A 14,132-nucleotide genomic window follows, 5' to 3' on the forward strand; every position below is an offset into this window, starting at 1 on the left:
AAAATACGCACTTTTTCTACTGGTTCTCCCTCCCCCACCCTTCAGGTTAACACCTCCCACCATTTCAATACTATACTTTTGCTTTAATTCATTAAACGTAGTATAGTTTTTATACGTTTTAATAATTATTCATTTAGATTATTGTTTATTTACTTTTTAATAATTCATTCAGATGAAAATTCTAATTTATAATCATATTCATGTATATATATATATATATATATATATATATATATATATATATATATATATATATATATATATATATATGCGTGTCATTAATTAATTGTCATTTAAGTGAAATTACTTAACTTAAATATGCAAGCTTTATAAAAATGATCAATCTAGAAGAAAATTTCAGATGGCACTTAGAGGCTTTTGCATCTGAACTCTTCATATATATATATACTCATATATATATATATATATATATGTGTGTGTGTGTGTGTGTGTGTGTGTGTGTGTGTGTGTGTGTGTGTATAGCTTTTATATGTTTTAATAATTATTCATTTAGATTAATTTTTTTATTAATTTGCATTCATTTAATTCATTTATTTATTTTAGAATATATATATATATTATATATATATATATATATATATACTAAAATAAAAACAAATGAACAACTAGCCCCAATCTGTTTTTTATTCTACCTATAATTTAACAGCCCGTCATCAATTATTCCTTACTTATATTATATTAATTATGCCAGAGTTTTATTGTGTTATTGATAATAACTAATTCATAAAACAGTTTATTAGAAATGACCAAAAACTCTTTAAGTGTTAATTTATGAGATTTTTTTAATTAGTCGTTTGAAACTCACATTAGAGAGAACAACGCATATTTGAACCTTTGAGCTACTGCGTGACAACTAGACCCGGTCTCATTGAAATCAACCCACAAATAGACTGATTCTAAACCCCTCCAGGCTAAATGCAGAGCAGCTGTTAGATGGACATCACCTGTTGAGGTGCTTTGATGCTCATCAAAGGCTTCATGCAGGGAGTTCTTTCTCTGAGATCTGGCCCATCTCATCTCATGCAGCTCGCAAACTTAATTATGTGATGTCAGAGTTTACAATTCAAAGGGACAGAGATGAAGCCAACTGATGCTCAGAAATCTCAAAAGCAAAAAAAGTGAAATCTATCTCCATGTAACACAGTGTCCTAAAGGTTACAAATATACTTAACATCCAATCTTATTTATTTATTTATATTACATGGACAGTGCATATTAATAAACATTTCTGTCAATATGCCAGAATTAGCCAAAAGGCTATTTTTCATCTGCAAATCATGTTGTAACCACAAATAATCTCAGAGACCAGGCCTGATCGATATAAGTTTGTCAAAGTCTTTACTCACAGTGCTGCTCACAATCTGGAGATTCTTCTGCAATTGGGGAAATAGAAGAGGTGTCAATCAGGGAAGAGATGTTGCAGTAGAATCTCTTTCTGCAGATGGAGGTGAGATGAGATGAAGGCAGGTTATAAGGGGACATTTCTACTGTTTTAGTGGAAAGAATGGCAAACAGCGGGAGAGAAAGACAGAGAGAGTGTTTTTTAACCATCATGACTGTAATCTTGTCACTGATAGATTTAATACTGTCTGCTTCAACTGGATTTACACTGGAGTTCAACTGGGGAACTTTCTCTGTTGTTTATTTAAGTTTTTTAAATAGCTATACGTTATCATATATATTATGACATCTTTAAACTTTTTTACTGTCTCCTTAACTTTTAAAAGTGTTGAAAAGTTACATTTGACAATTTGGGCTTGTTTCCTAGACTTTTCCCCCCTGTGAAAATCAAGAGAATTCTACTTTGCATTTTTTTCAACTTATGGATGGATGGACAGACAGATATTCAAAAGTTATTTTTTAAGAATTGTTTTTTCATCAAATATTTTGTTATAAAACATCGGAAGATGTATATTTCAAATAAAAGCTAAACGTTTGAACATTGTTTTCATCAAAGAATCCAGGAAAAAAATGTTTCACGGTCCACAGAAATATCGTTTTCAACATTGATAATAATAAAAAATGTTTTTGAGCACAAAATCTGCATATATAATATTTCCAATTTCGAACTCAACTTTTGATTTTCCATTCAAATTCCTTTAATATTTTCCTCTGACCTATAAGTATTTATACTATAAATTAAAAATAATAATAACCTGAATAACTAAATTAGATGGAATATTAAAATTCGTTTTTAGATAATGCATCTTGAATATTAGCAAAGTTTTCACTTGTTTTAGGCATAGACTCAACTATATTATTTTATTTTTCTTCTTCTTATTATTATTATTCTTGGTGTCCCGTGACCCGACTGAATAGAAGAGGTGGAGAATGGATGGATGGATTTTTTTTTTACTGTGTATTTTGAGGTTTGTTGTTAAACTAGGAAATGATGTCCAATGGGACAAGGATTACTGATGCAACCATTGCCCAAGTGACACAATAATCCTTTCAGAGAGAAACGAGAGAAAGCAAAGGTGCAGAGATACACACACCTGTTCTTCCAAAAGGAGAGGGACAGAAAAAAAAAAATCAGGCCAGGCACAAGCTGCAACTTCTATTAATATTTATACATCAATCTTCTGCACTCTAGCCTCCCAAAAACTTGTATATCAGGAGAGCGCAGCTATTTTGATTCAGCAACATCGCATGATAAAATATAAATAAAACATGTCAGATGACCACTGCTGTGATGTTACTCACATGTGTGGTGGTTTCATCCATACTAACTCTGGCCGATTCAAATTCACAGAAGAAATTCTAGCAAAAAAGAGAAAAGAAAGTGAAATAAAAAGCTGGATATGAGCACATGACATAATGTTCTCTGAAATGCCAGATAAGAATTGCTTCCTCTCTGCAGCTGTTGAGTGAAAACCCATTAATGGCACACAGGGCCGGGCAGCAGCCTGGAGTAACCTGTCATTTCGCACAATGTTTACTTGCTGAGTCATTACAGGAAGATTTTCTCACACAGCGGAAGCATATACTTTAAAATCAGCCGAGGCAGACTCACATTAAATACCAGATGTACTGGGAATTGAAAAGGTCAATGGCACTGGATGATAATTACTACTACAGAGTTTGGGATTATATGTCACCTGCCATTTTTGCTTTCACAATTCTGTTTAATTAGTAATTGTATAGTTTGTTCATAACTGTTTTACCATTTAAAATCAACTGAAAAACCTCAAATAAGATGTTTAATGGCAGGTTCCATTGTGACGACTTGCCCCACTATTGGTCTACACACAAAAGTTCCATTTGTTTGATCAAAAATGCAGTGAAAAATAGTAATACTGTGAAATATTGTTGCAGTTTAACATAAGTGTTTTCTTTTTGAATATATTTTTAAATGTAATGTATTCCTGTGGTGTCAAAGCTGAATTTTCAGCATCATTACTCCAGTCTTCAGTGTCACATGATCCTTCGGAAATCATTCTAATATGATAATTTGATGTTCGAGAAACATTTCTCATTATTATCAATGTTGAAAACAAGTGTGCTGCTTAATATTTTTGTGGAAACCATTATAGGCCTGTTTTATTTTTTTCAGGATTATTTGAGAAAGATAAAAAGAAAGATACATCATTCATTTGAAGTATCTGACACTTTAAATCAATTTGAAAATGTTACTGTTCTGTGGTCTATTGGGTAAAAAAGGGTGGAAATGTTCATTCGATTTTTTTTTCTCAGTAGATTTTGTGAACATAGTGACTTTCTAAAACTAAACGTACCCTGATAGGCTTTTCATCGGAGTAAAAAGTGTGACAACTATCCCCGATCTTCCTTATATTGTGTAACCTTTTGTTTATGGGGCGCCGTTTGTAAAGCGGCTCACGCTGAAAATAACAGCAACATTTTGTCACATTTGTCACTTTTTAGCACATTTACAACAATATTTGTCAACTTAGAGATATTTTAAATAGTTAAATCTAAATATTAGGCCTAAATGTTACACCTAAATGTTAAATGTTAAATCTAAATGTTAAATCTAAATCTAAATCTAAATGTTAAATCGAAATATTAAATCTAAATCTAAATCTAAATGTTAAATCTAAATATTAAATCTAAATCTAAATGTTAAATCTTAATGTTAAATCTAAATCTAAATGTTAAATCTAAATCTAAATGTTGAATCTAAATGTTTCGGGTGAAACTAAATATTTAACTAATATGCAAATTCAAAAAGCTGGTAACCGGAAGTGCCAAAATAAAAGCTCGAGGAGGTCAGTGTGTGTTTATAGCATGGTAGTGTCAAATAACGAATAAAAACCATCTCATCCGAGGAAATGGACTCTTGGACATGGATTATCGTAATAATAACTACCTTAAATAATGAGCCGGTTGCTGTCGTTGTTGAAACATTTTGAATAGCCGCCAGGACGGCTCTGCCGATGCTCTCGGCTAACGCCGATTCGTTGGACATTTTGAACAACAGTAAAGTTACCGTACCTGGTCAGGGGCGGGCGGGGATACAGGCTCTTGCTGGCCTTTAAGCAAGCGAACATGACAGAGAGTGATGACAGAGTGATGACATGACATTCAGTCAAAGTGAGCCCCCTCGTGGCTGGCTATTATGGCTACAGGTCATAAGTCCCGCACTTTTCATAAAAGTGACACTAGCCTACTCTTCAAATACAGTTTCTCCAAACGTGTTTATTATTTTAGGTAGTTATTATCACGATAATCCATGTCCAAGAGTCCATTTCCTCGGATGAGATGGTTTTTATTCGTTATTTGACACTATAAACCATGCTATAAACACACACTGACCTCCTCGAGCTTTTATTTTGTCACTTCCGGTTACCGGCATTTTGATTTTGTATATTAGTTAAATATTTAGTTTCACCCGAAACATTTAGATTCAACATTTAGATTTAGATTTAACATTTAGATTCAACATTTAGATTTAGATTTAACATTTAGATTTAACATTTAGATTTAGCATTTAGATTTAACATTTAGATTTAGCATTTAACATTTAGCCTAGGTGTAACATTTAATATTTAGATTTAACTATTTAAAATATCTCTAAGTTGACAAATATTGTTGTAAATGTGCTAAAAAGTGACCGTCAAAAATTCATACCAGTTTTTTAAACATTGTTTGAAGCTAAATGTGACAAAATGTTGCTGTTATTTTCAGCGTGAGCCGCTTTACAAACGGCGCCCCATATTTGTTAGTCAGTAAATAACAAAACATTATTAATCAGTCATCTTAAAATTCTTTTTAAATATGTATCTTCTGAGACAACACTGCCTCCCTCTGGTAGTTCTAATTAGTAGGCTAGTTCCCAACAAGGGAAAAATAAATACCCTAATTTAAATGCGACCAATGACATGATTACCTGCATATGCAAATTAATTAACTCCAAATTACCATAGGCAGGGTAAAGAGTGAAATATGAGTCTGACCCACAGCTTTTGACCAAGATGAGCTCATTAATGTGGTATATGCTCTTTGTGACTTTGATAACCTCTCCAACTGTGCCTGCAAATGAGTCCTCAACGCAGGACATGAAGGTATTTGACTTTTAAATGTAAAGAATGACGTTTTGAAAAACAGCCTTTTTTTCATTTATGTGATGAAAGTAATCGTTGATCACCTAAGGTCGACGCTTGTAATATTACCGGCGTTTGGCGCAATGAGCTGGGCTCCACGATGCGTGTGAAGGCGGAAGGGTCAGAGGTCAGAGGTGTGTATCAGACCACAGTGGAGAGTATGAGCGGCGCCGCTGGGTTAGACCGCACAGCCCAAATCCTCGGGATAGTTGGTGATGGGGCTCAACCTACCGTGTCATTCTCCGTGCTGTGGGGGAAAGGTACAATGCACTTAAAGTAACCACACATTCCCTCAACAATATTTGGTTAGGGGTGACTGGTCAATGTAACGCATATAACGTTAGGGACTATAAGCTGCTGCATGGGTCAGCATCACATTCGTTATTAACGTCCATACCCTTACCCCAAACCTAGCCAAGTGTTGGCATTATTCGGCAGAACAACGTCGACCGGAAGTAAACTGATGACTCTTGACTGTCCTAGCCAAGTAACCACAATAAAGATTGCGGCGTAACGGATCATTTAACAAACTACAAAAAGTATTTAAAAAAAAAGTCATTTTAAAAGCAAGAGAATGGTTGCTTTTGGCATCAAATTATATAGAGAGAGGCTACAATTAAAATATTTCATAACCATAAAATACAGCATTTAATTACTTGTCTAATCTGTTAAATCAGCTGTTTTCCTGTCGTAGACTGTCACGCGCACGCGTAGTAGAACGCCGTTGCCGTTCTATCTGCAAATGTTGTTTAAAGTCACTATTTTGTTTCGACTAACTCGACTTTTTTTTTTTGCGCTATATGTCTAAGACTTTGATATACTATTCCCTTAGGCTATCTGCTACAAATTAATATTTTCATGAAGATGTAGAATTTATTATACTCTTTAAGTGCATACAAAGATACACTTAATTTAATTTGTAATCGTACTTGAAAATGGCAACAAAAGTCATATTTCAGCTGGCAGATGTTGTCACCAACTTCTAGAACTTCTATAATGTTCTAGAACATTATAAGCCTTTATTAGCCTACTTATTTTAAAATTCTCTAAACTAAAGGGCATGAAAATATGCATGTCTAAATATGCCAATTGTAATGTGGTGATAGACTATTTTTTGAGTTTTGTCAGTTGTTAATCAAATAAAAAAAGTATTGATATAAAAAGCTGAATGCATTCATTGTTGAAAGATAATAATAAAATAAAACCGATGAAATGCCACCACTTTTGTAGAATGGCTTACCATGGCAACCAACACACTAGGCTATATGCCAAACTACCTTGCTTTTTTTTACATTTAGTCAAGATGCATGGTTACTTTTGAATGGACGTCATTGGGGGAAAGCTTTTTGAAAGCATAATGATGCTGCTACTGCATTTATCAGCAGTGCTTAAAAAGGTGACCTTTTTTCCCCTCGCTTCCTGCTGGTAAATGGTAATTTGTTAGAAACTTTGGTTTTATTTTTATTTATTTTTTTCTCCTCTGTATAATTTTGAGTTGACTTTGGTTACAAACACAATCCTATAATTATGTGTTGTTTTTGCATATTTGCAGGTTCATGCTCTGCTTGGGTTGGTCAGTGCTTCATTTTAGGTGACGGTGCACAAGTGCTGAAAACTTTCTGGATGTTGCGCAGTGTAGCCGACAACTTGGCTGGTGACTGGGGAAGCACCAGGTAAGCTGTGTGTAAATTCAAGGATTTATTTTGAAATGTCTATTGAATGTCAATGACTCCATGTCTCTCTCTTTTTGTATTCTAGGTTGGGAGAAGATCTTTTTTTCAAGACTTCAATTTCAAATTAACTCCGTGATAGATTCAATGTCATTTAAATTCCTTAAAGGTGTTTTTTCAAGGAGCTTGAGCTTGTAGAGTTTAAACCTACTGAGACATTTAAAAGCCTTGTATAAAACCTTCAAGCTTAATAAAAGACAGAACAAAAAAGAAACCACTAAATGGTTTGTGACAGTCTTTACACAGCTGATATTTCTTCACCTTTAGGCTGACATGTCTTCGTTTGAGCTTTTAATACTAATTCTATACCAAGTGTTGCTGGGTATAAAACTGATTTTGTTAAAGTACTTAATTTGAGCTGAACATGCAGAGACTACTATACAAGTAAAACCATTGAAGTGTAAACTGGCGCTGTGTTTGAGCCTCCCTACCAGGTCTACATAGCAATGTTGACACAATCAGTGGTGTGAATTTAGGGATTCTAGTGGTTCAGAAATGCAGCACCAAACAGAATTGAGAAATTGGCTTCCCAATTCCCAAGCACTCCACCGGCTCCCTTTGGCCACCGAAACCTCCAACTTCTCTGCAGGTAGTCTAGTTCAGTTTAAATTATGCATGATCTTGTCATTTCAGTTACAGATGCTGCTTGGAGATGGGGGAAACTAGAGTTAAAAAAAAAAATCATCCAGTTTACACAGTGGGAGAATATATGATGACCTGCACTACTGTTCAGTTTTTCCAACCTAGTCTCTACAGGCCACCTTCTTAACTGATCTAACCTGAGCTGGACATTTCATCCAGCAGCTTCAGGATTTAAGAAGGTTACATAATCCATTTGATTAAAATTAAATGAATGCAGAGACTTTAGGTGATGCCAACTTTGGTTCGACATACATACCTGTCAAATATTATCTTCAAATTGTAAGAATGTGATCACAATCTGTATTCATTGCCTAACATGATAGTAATAGTGCAGATGAGTCTTTGGCAGGGCAAGAATGGTTCTTATGTTTTCTTCAAATAATTACACAAGCTATAAATGTATGTATGCATGCCATACAAATAAACTCGACTAATTTTTTTGATCTTTTAAAACCAAGTATACACAGCAGCATTATGGTTTTCCGTTAACTTATTCCCTAAGCTTGATATTCACAAGTGTATTGCCTTATGCATGTTTTGACGTTGAGATAATGAGGATCGAGTAACTTTTAATGGCCTAATGAACTCATTTCTACACACTTTTGTTTCTCTTTCACATTCTGTGAACGTTCTGCAGCCTATTAGTCAAGATCTCTAAGGCCTTCGGTGTAGCGCATGGCTTAATACAGCTATCAGTGCACTCCCATTGAGAACAGCATGCTTCAGGTGATGCGCTCTGATGGATCTGAGCTGAAACTATTGCTATATATACCCACAAAATAGGCGGATTTTTAACTGCAGTTGGTATGTACAATGCACTTAGTTGAATAAGTCCCAAAAGGGGCCTAATGTAACCAATTAATCATTGTATTCTTCAGGCAGGATACTTCATGAGCATTTTAAGTACACAGGTTCTTTGGTGGCTGGTTATAGATGAGATATGCCAGATATTAAGGCACGCACATTCAATTTCAGAAGAATCTTATGAGTATCAGTAAGGTACGCTAAATAAACTATTGGTGATGGTAACAGTGCAAATGAGTCTTTGGTAGGGCAAGAATGGTTCTTAAAATCTTTTGTTTAAATAATTACACAAGCTAAGTCACAAATCTTGTTGCGCATCTGCGCTAAAATAAAATAATGGGTGAATGCATCTATAATAAATGTTGTTTACACACACCAGTTCTTTTGTGTTATTGCTGTAATGTTATTTATTTGTCTTAAAGCTTGGGATGGACCAAAATTAAAATTGTAGCTGGTAATTATTCAAATAAATTGCCATGGCCAATATTAAAATTCATTAATATTTTGTAAATGCTAAAGTTAACTTGTTCCCTGCCATTGAAGGGAATTTCCGTCATTTATGACACAATAATTATATGAAACTTAGCAAACTAACAGCTCCAGTAGTAATGAAAGGATTCATCTTGAACTCTGTCATGGAAACTATGTATAAATGGCTGCCTAGCCATTGACGTAATTTCCGGCAAACCATGTTTTCAATGTTACCAGAGAATGTCTAATATGGCGAGAAGTTTCACTCTCACTACACTTCCGGCTTCTGAACTGGTTGCAGTTCCACTCTGATTCCACAGGACGAGTGCAGAATGAATGGAGGTCAATGGCGGTACCCCTAAAAATCCACTTTTCTCAGGATATAATTTTTTGTCTAGTAATTTGAATGTTGTATTCGAAAGGAGATGCAAAGAAATTACACACTGCTGGGTGTTAGATTTTTTAGAGTCACTTATTTGCTTTAAAAAGTCTTTCAAAATGTCAATGACGTCAGAATGCTGACATCATTAGCAGAATGCTAGCGTGTTATGGGCAACAACAACTCAACCTGTAAGAAATCAAAACGACATAAGTACTCGTTCATTCAACTTTCGACCTAAAACCCATGTTGAACTTGCAAAATCTACATTCAGATCTGAGATTTCTCAACGGCAATCGGGCGAAAGAGACAAATTTAGCCGTCTAGCCCCATAGACTCCCATTCATTCTGCACTCCTGGCGATCGCCCCCAGTGGAACTCTGGTGGAACTACAACCAACATTTGGTACAATAGGACTTAATAGGGAGTGGGCAGGCTCTCCGTAGACGGGCTCTGATGTTACGCAGTACAGAATCTCTGGATCAAAACACAGGCGAAGAAGCAGAAACGGAGGCATAGGCAGTGTACGAAATTGCCCCCATACCCTTAAATAGGGCACCATTTGAAGGGACAGCCATTTGTAGTGGTGTCCAAAACCACAGTGGATGTTATTAAGTGAACTCATTCAATCGCCCAATGCACTGCAACCATTGTACGCTTAACCGGCTCAAAGGCTAGAAAATACCCATAATGCACTGTGAGAGTCACGTGCCGAATGAATTCCCATGACTGACCAGAAGATGGCGCCCGCAGCTGAATCATCCATCCATTTATCAAACCGTTGGTCAAATGCATAGACAGTATAAGAAGTGGACAGAGCCATCTCATTGGAACTCAATTGAGACAAGTGAAGCCCATTTTTAGCGATTTTTTAGGACTTCCGTTCCTGACGCGCAGACTCAAACCGACCCAAACGAGCTTGACGACGTAGATGTGACGTGAGCAACCCGTCTGTCTTCTAGTGGCTGTGGCATGAGAAATCTGAATCATTCCCTTCCAAAACTTTCAGAGACGGAGAGTGTGAGTAGGAGGTGTCCATGAGCTTGGAGCAGGAGAAACTTTTGCTAGGTATTCTGATTAATTATTTTGTCATTTTGCCTTCACGTCTCCCCGATTGCCCGCGAGCTTCTCCTCCCGTCCATACGGTAATCTCTCTACTGTGCGACAGAGAGTCGCGTGGTTATGACGCAATCGTTAGCCTACTTTTACAAAAACTGCTTCTACGGGGCCATAACATAAGCAAGGTAATGGAGCATTTTATACACTGTCGTGTTTCTTTAGAAATAAATAATGGACAAATGGAGTCTTCAAATGCCTCAGATGTAAAGTTATTCGCTGTTAAAGTGACGCCAAAATGAATGGGAGTCAATGGAATGCTAACAGCAGGTGAAGTTCTGCTACAAGATGGTGGCACGCGGCCGGCTTCAACTTCCTGTCGACTTCCTTCCCGCTTGGTCAAATGTGGGTATGTTGTAATATCATCCAGGTATGAATTCCTTTTTGATCCATTATTAAATTGTTTAATTAAGGTTTATACATGACAGAGTTCAAGATGAATTCTTTCATTACTACTGGTGCTGTTAGTTTGCTAAGTTTCATATAATTATTAAACGGCAAGCACAAATTAGGCAATGGCTGCAGCCCTTCCGACACACTCAGTGTCTAAATTTGCTCACTTGTTTTCATTCACTACTTCAAGTGGACTATATTAGTGGAGTAATGAAGGGAATAGTGAATGAGGGTATGGGGGCAATTTCAGGCACAGCCATTGGCTGCATCCAAAATCACATACTTTCCTACTAAAAACAGTATGTGACAAAATATGTATGTTCGAATTCACAGTACTCATAAAAAGTAGGCAAAAAGTACCCAGATGACCTACTACTTCTGCCAAGATTCTGAAGTGTGCATACGATGGACACTTTACTTTCCCATGAGGCCACGGGAGAGGATTTGTTAATGACAGTGAAGTGACGCAACGCTACTGACGCTGGTCATGTGACAAGATGGCGAATGTAGTATGTCCATATTACATTCATACTACACATATTCACATATAATACATTTTATTTGTAATGTGCCTTTCTTAAACTCAAAGCACTAATATAAAACATATTTTTTAGTGGTTGTGAAGTAATTACTTATTCAAATACCTACTCAGGGCCGGTGCATGCCTATTGGCAAACTAGGCAAGAAAGAGAGAGATTTAAATTTGCATTGAATTTATTTATTTATTTTTTTGGACATTAGTTTGGAATTAGTGCACTTATATCAAGTTATCATCCAATGAATGAAATGTTGAACCCAAGAGATAGCGACTGTGCAAACTTTGGGGGTGTTGATGGAATTACAACATTTACAATGTGCCATATTAAAACGGATATTTTGCCATTTGCTGAAGACTAAAAATGTAATAGCATTGATTAAAAGTGTAAAGATTCATTATAATTGAGTATTTGATGATGGGGCGGTAATAGGAGAAATGATCATGCACAAATAATGACATTCTATTATAAATTATGTATCAAATTAGTGTTAAATATTACTTACTATATATACTTCTTATATAATACAGTAATTTTAACCAATATGGTAAAATTGTGCATAGCTGGAGCTTTTGTTTTGTTTGAAAAGTTTGATATCTTCAGATATCCTCTCACATCACTATCAGATTGATCTTTTCTACTGCATTGGCACTTGTAGTGAAAGCTTTGACTTTTAAATGACAGCAAGGTTTAGGTTTTTAATTTGTTTGGAGATTATATAAAAATCATTGTAAATAGAGTGATTCACTGCACCACAGGAGTCATTTGACTAAGTGACTGAATATCAGCGGAAACACTTTATAAGTTCTGTGATTAAGGACAGACTGATGCTTAAATAACATTCCATTTTCCATTTTAAAAGGTGTCCAACGTTTTAAAATCTTCAAATTGAAAATATCATGAAAGATGTATGAGGTGACAAATAAATTTTTTCTTTCTGTATTATATTTCAGTGCATTTCGTTTTGAATACAAAAAGCGAAGACTGTCTGATCCTTTAGTAACTGTGAGACGTGGGAGTAAGATGCATTCAGTATAGAAAGCAAGAGGACATACAGTCACAATATATTCTCTTTTCATCTTCAGACCATTTATCCATTGCAGACGCTTTCAGCTCTCCAATCATATTTGTTGTGGAGCTTGACTTGTCATAAAGATTTTCCGTGACTGACAGCTCCTCAAACCGACTCATCGCAAATCATTAATTCTGTCATATGTCTGGGTTCTGTCATATAACACGATTTTGGTTTGTTCCAGTTTCTTTCTAATTAGATTTTTGCCCTTGGCTCTCAGGATGCAAGAAAGAGGTGATCTGTTTAATAAAGATGTAGCAGAATCTGATTTACCCGCAATTCCTATCTTCAGCATGTCAACTTCTCCCTGGAGATCCACCACCCAATGTCTTTGAGTCTTTCAACCAGACTCTTCCTCCAGAAGCTGCTCCCATCATTCAGGGTTTTTCGGTTTCTTTGAGCTGGAAACAGAGAACGAAATTATTTTTGGAAGATAAACTAACAATACCAAAATGCCTTGAGGATGACAAATGCTCGCAGGCAGATGTCTCTGTGAATATTCGCCGCCTGACTTTTACTTGTGTTCTGTCTCCTCAGACTGTCAATATAACAGACTTCTGTCTTGTCACTGGAGTTGGCCTTCTCATCGATCGTCCTAATGATTTTTTACATTTTCAACTTGTTAAAGGGGTGGTATAATGCCCCTTTTTACAATATGTAAAATAAGTCTCTGTTTGTCCCCAGAGTATGTATGTGAAGTTTTAGCTCAAAATACCTCACAGATAATTTTTTACAGCATGTTAAAATTGTCCCTTTTTGAGGGTCAGAAAAACGCGTTGTTTCGTGTGTGTCCCTTTAAAAGCAAATGAGCTGCTGCTCCCGGCACAGAGGGCGGAGCTTCAAGAACTTGTGTGTGTGTGTGTTAGCAGCTCTGATTACCTCACGAAGACAAGCACTAAAATGTCAGAAACTGTTCTGCCTTTTATGTTTAAACTGGAGTCGGACAATGATGGAGAGACTCAAGAAGAAGTGACAACATGTAGAATGCAACAGGACGTTTCTGAATGGTTAGTTAATGAATTTCTGTTGCTGATGTGGAGTATTCTGTCATGATAATCTAGATGCCTAGAGTAACATGCATTTGTGTTACGTACTGTATTGCATGTGAAAAGACGGACGCGACAGCTTGAGCAAATGTGCTCGACTACAACAACTCTTACTCTTCTCAACATGGACTGTGTTCTCGGGGGTGGGGTTTATGTAAATTTTATGGTTAGTGATGTCACTAACCCAGGAGGAATGTCGTGTAGTCCCTACCAGCCGTTTGTTGTAGTGCTTAAAAAACGATTTCTTTAAAAGCAAATATCTTCCTTTGCTTTGAACTTTGAGCATTGTAACTTTGCAGATGTTTATGCTAAAACAGCAACATTACACACTAACTAAAGTTAGAAAAGTGAAATCATCCGC

General features: G+C 35.9%; 1 protein-coding gene across 2 annotated transcripts; it reads left to right on the top strand.

Moving 5' to 3' along the window:
- Positions 1–5,399: 5,399 nt before the first annotated feature.
- On the top strand, positions 5,400–7,546 carry avd (avidin). Of its 2 annotated transcripts, none has more exons than XM_079861700.1 (4): positions 5,400–5,543; positions 5,613–5,842; positions 7,135–7,255; positions 7,341–7,546. In XM_079861700.1, the coding sequence occupies exons 2-4, from the start codon at positions 5,683–5,685 to the stop codon at positions 7,381–7,383; spliced, it is 324 nt and encodes a 107-aa protein (XP_079717826.1). In that variant the 5' UTR covers positions 5,400–5,543; positions 5,613–5,682; the 3' UTR covers positions 7,384–7,546. The 2 variants fall into 2 exon arrangements, with proteins under 2 accessions (XP_079717826.1, XP_079717825.1); XM_079861699.1 differs by having other exon boundaries at positions 5,404–5,543; positions 5,632–5,842; positions 7,341–7,545.
- The last annotated feature ends 6,586 nt before the right edge of the window (positions 7,547–14,132 follow it).

This window comes from Squalius cephalus, assembly GCF_949319135.1.
Source record: "Squalius cephalus genome assembly, chromosome: 24".
NCBI lineage: Eukaryota > Metazoa > Chordata > Actinopteri > Cypriniformes > Leuciscidae > Squalius > Squalius cephalus.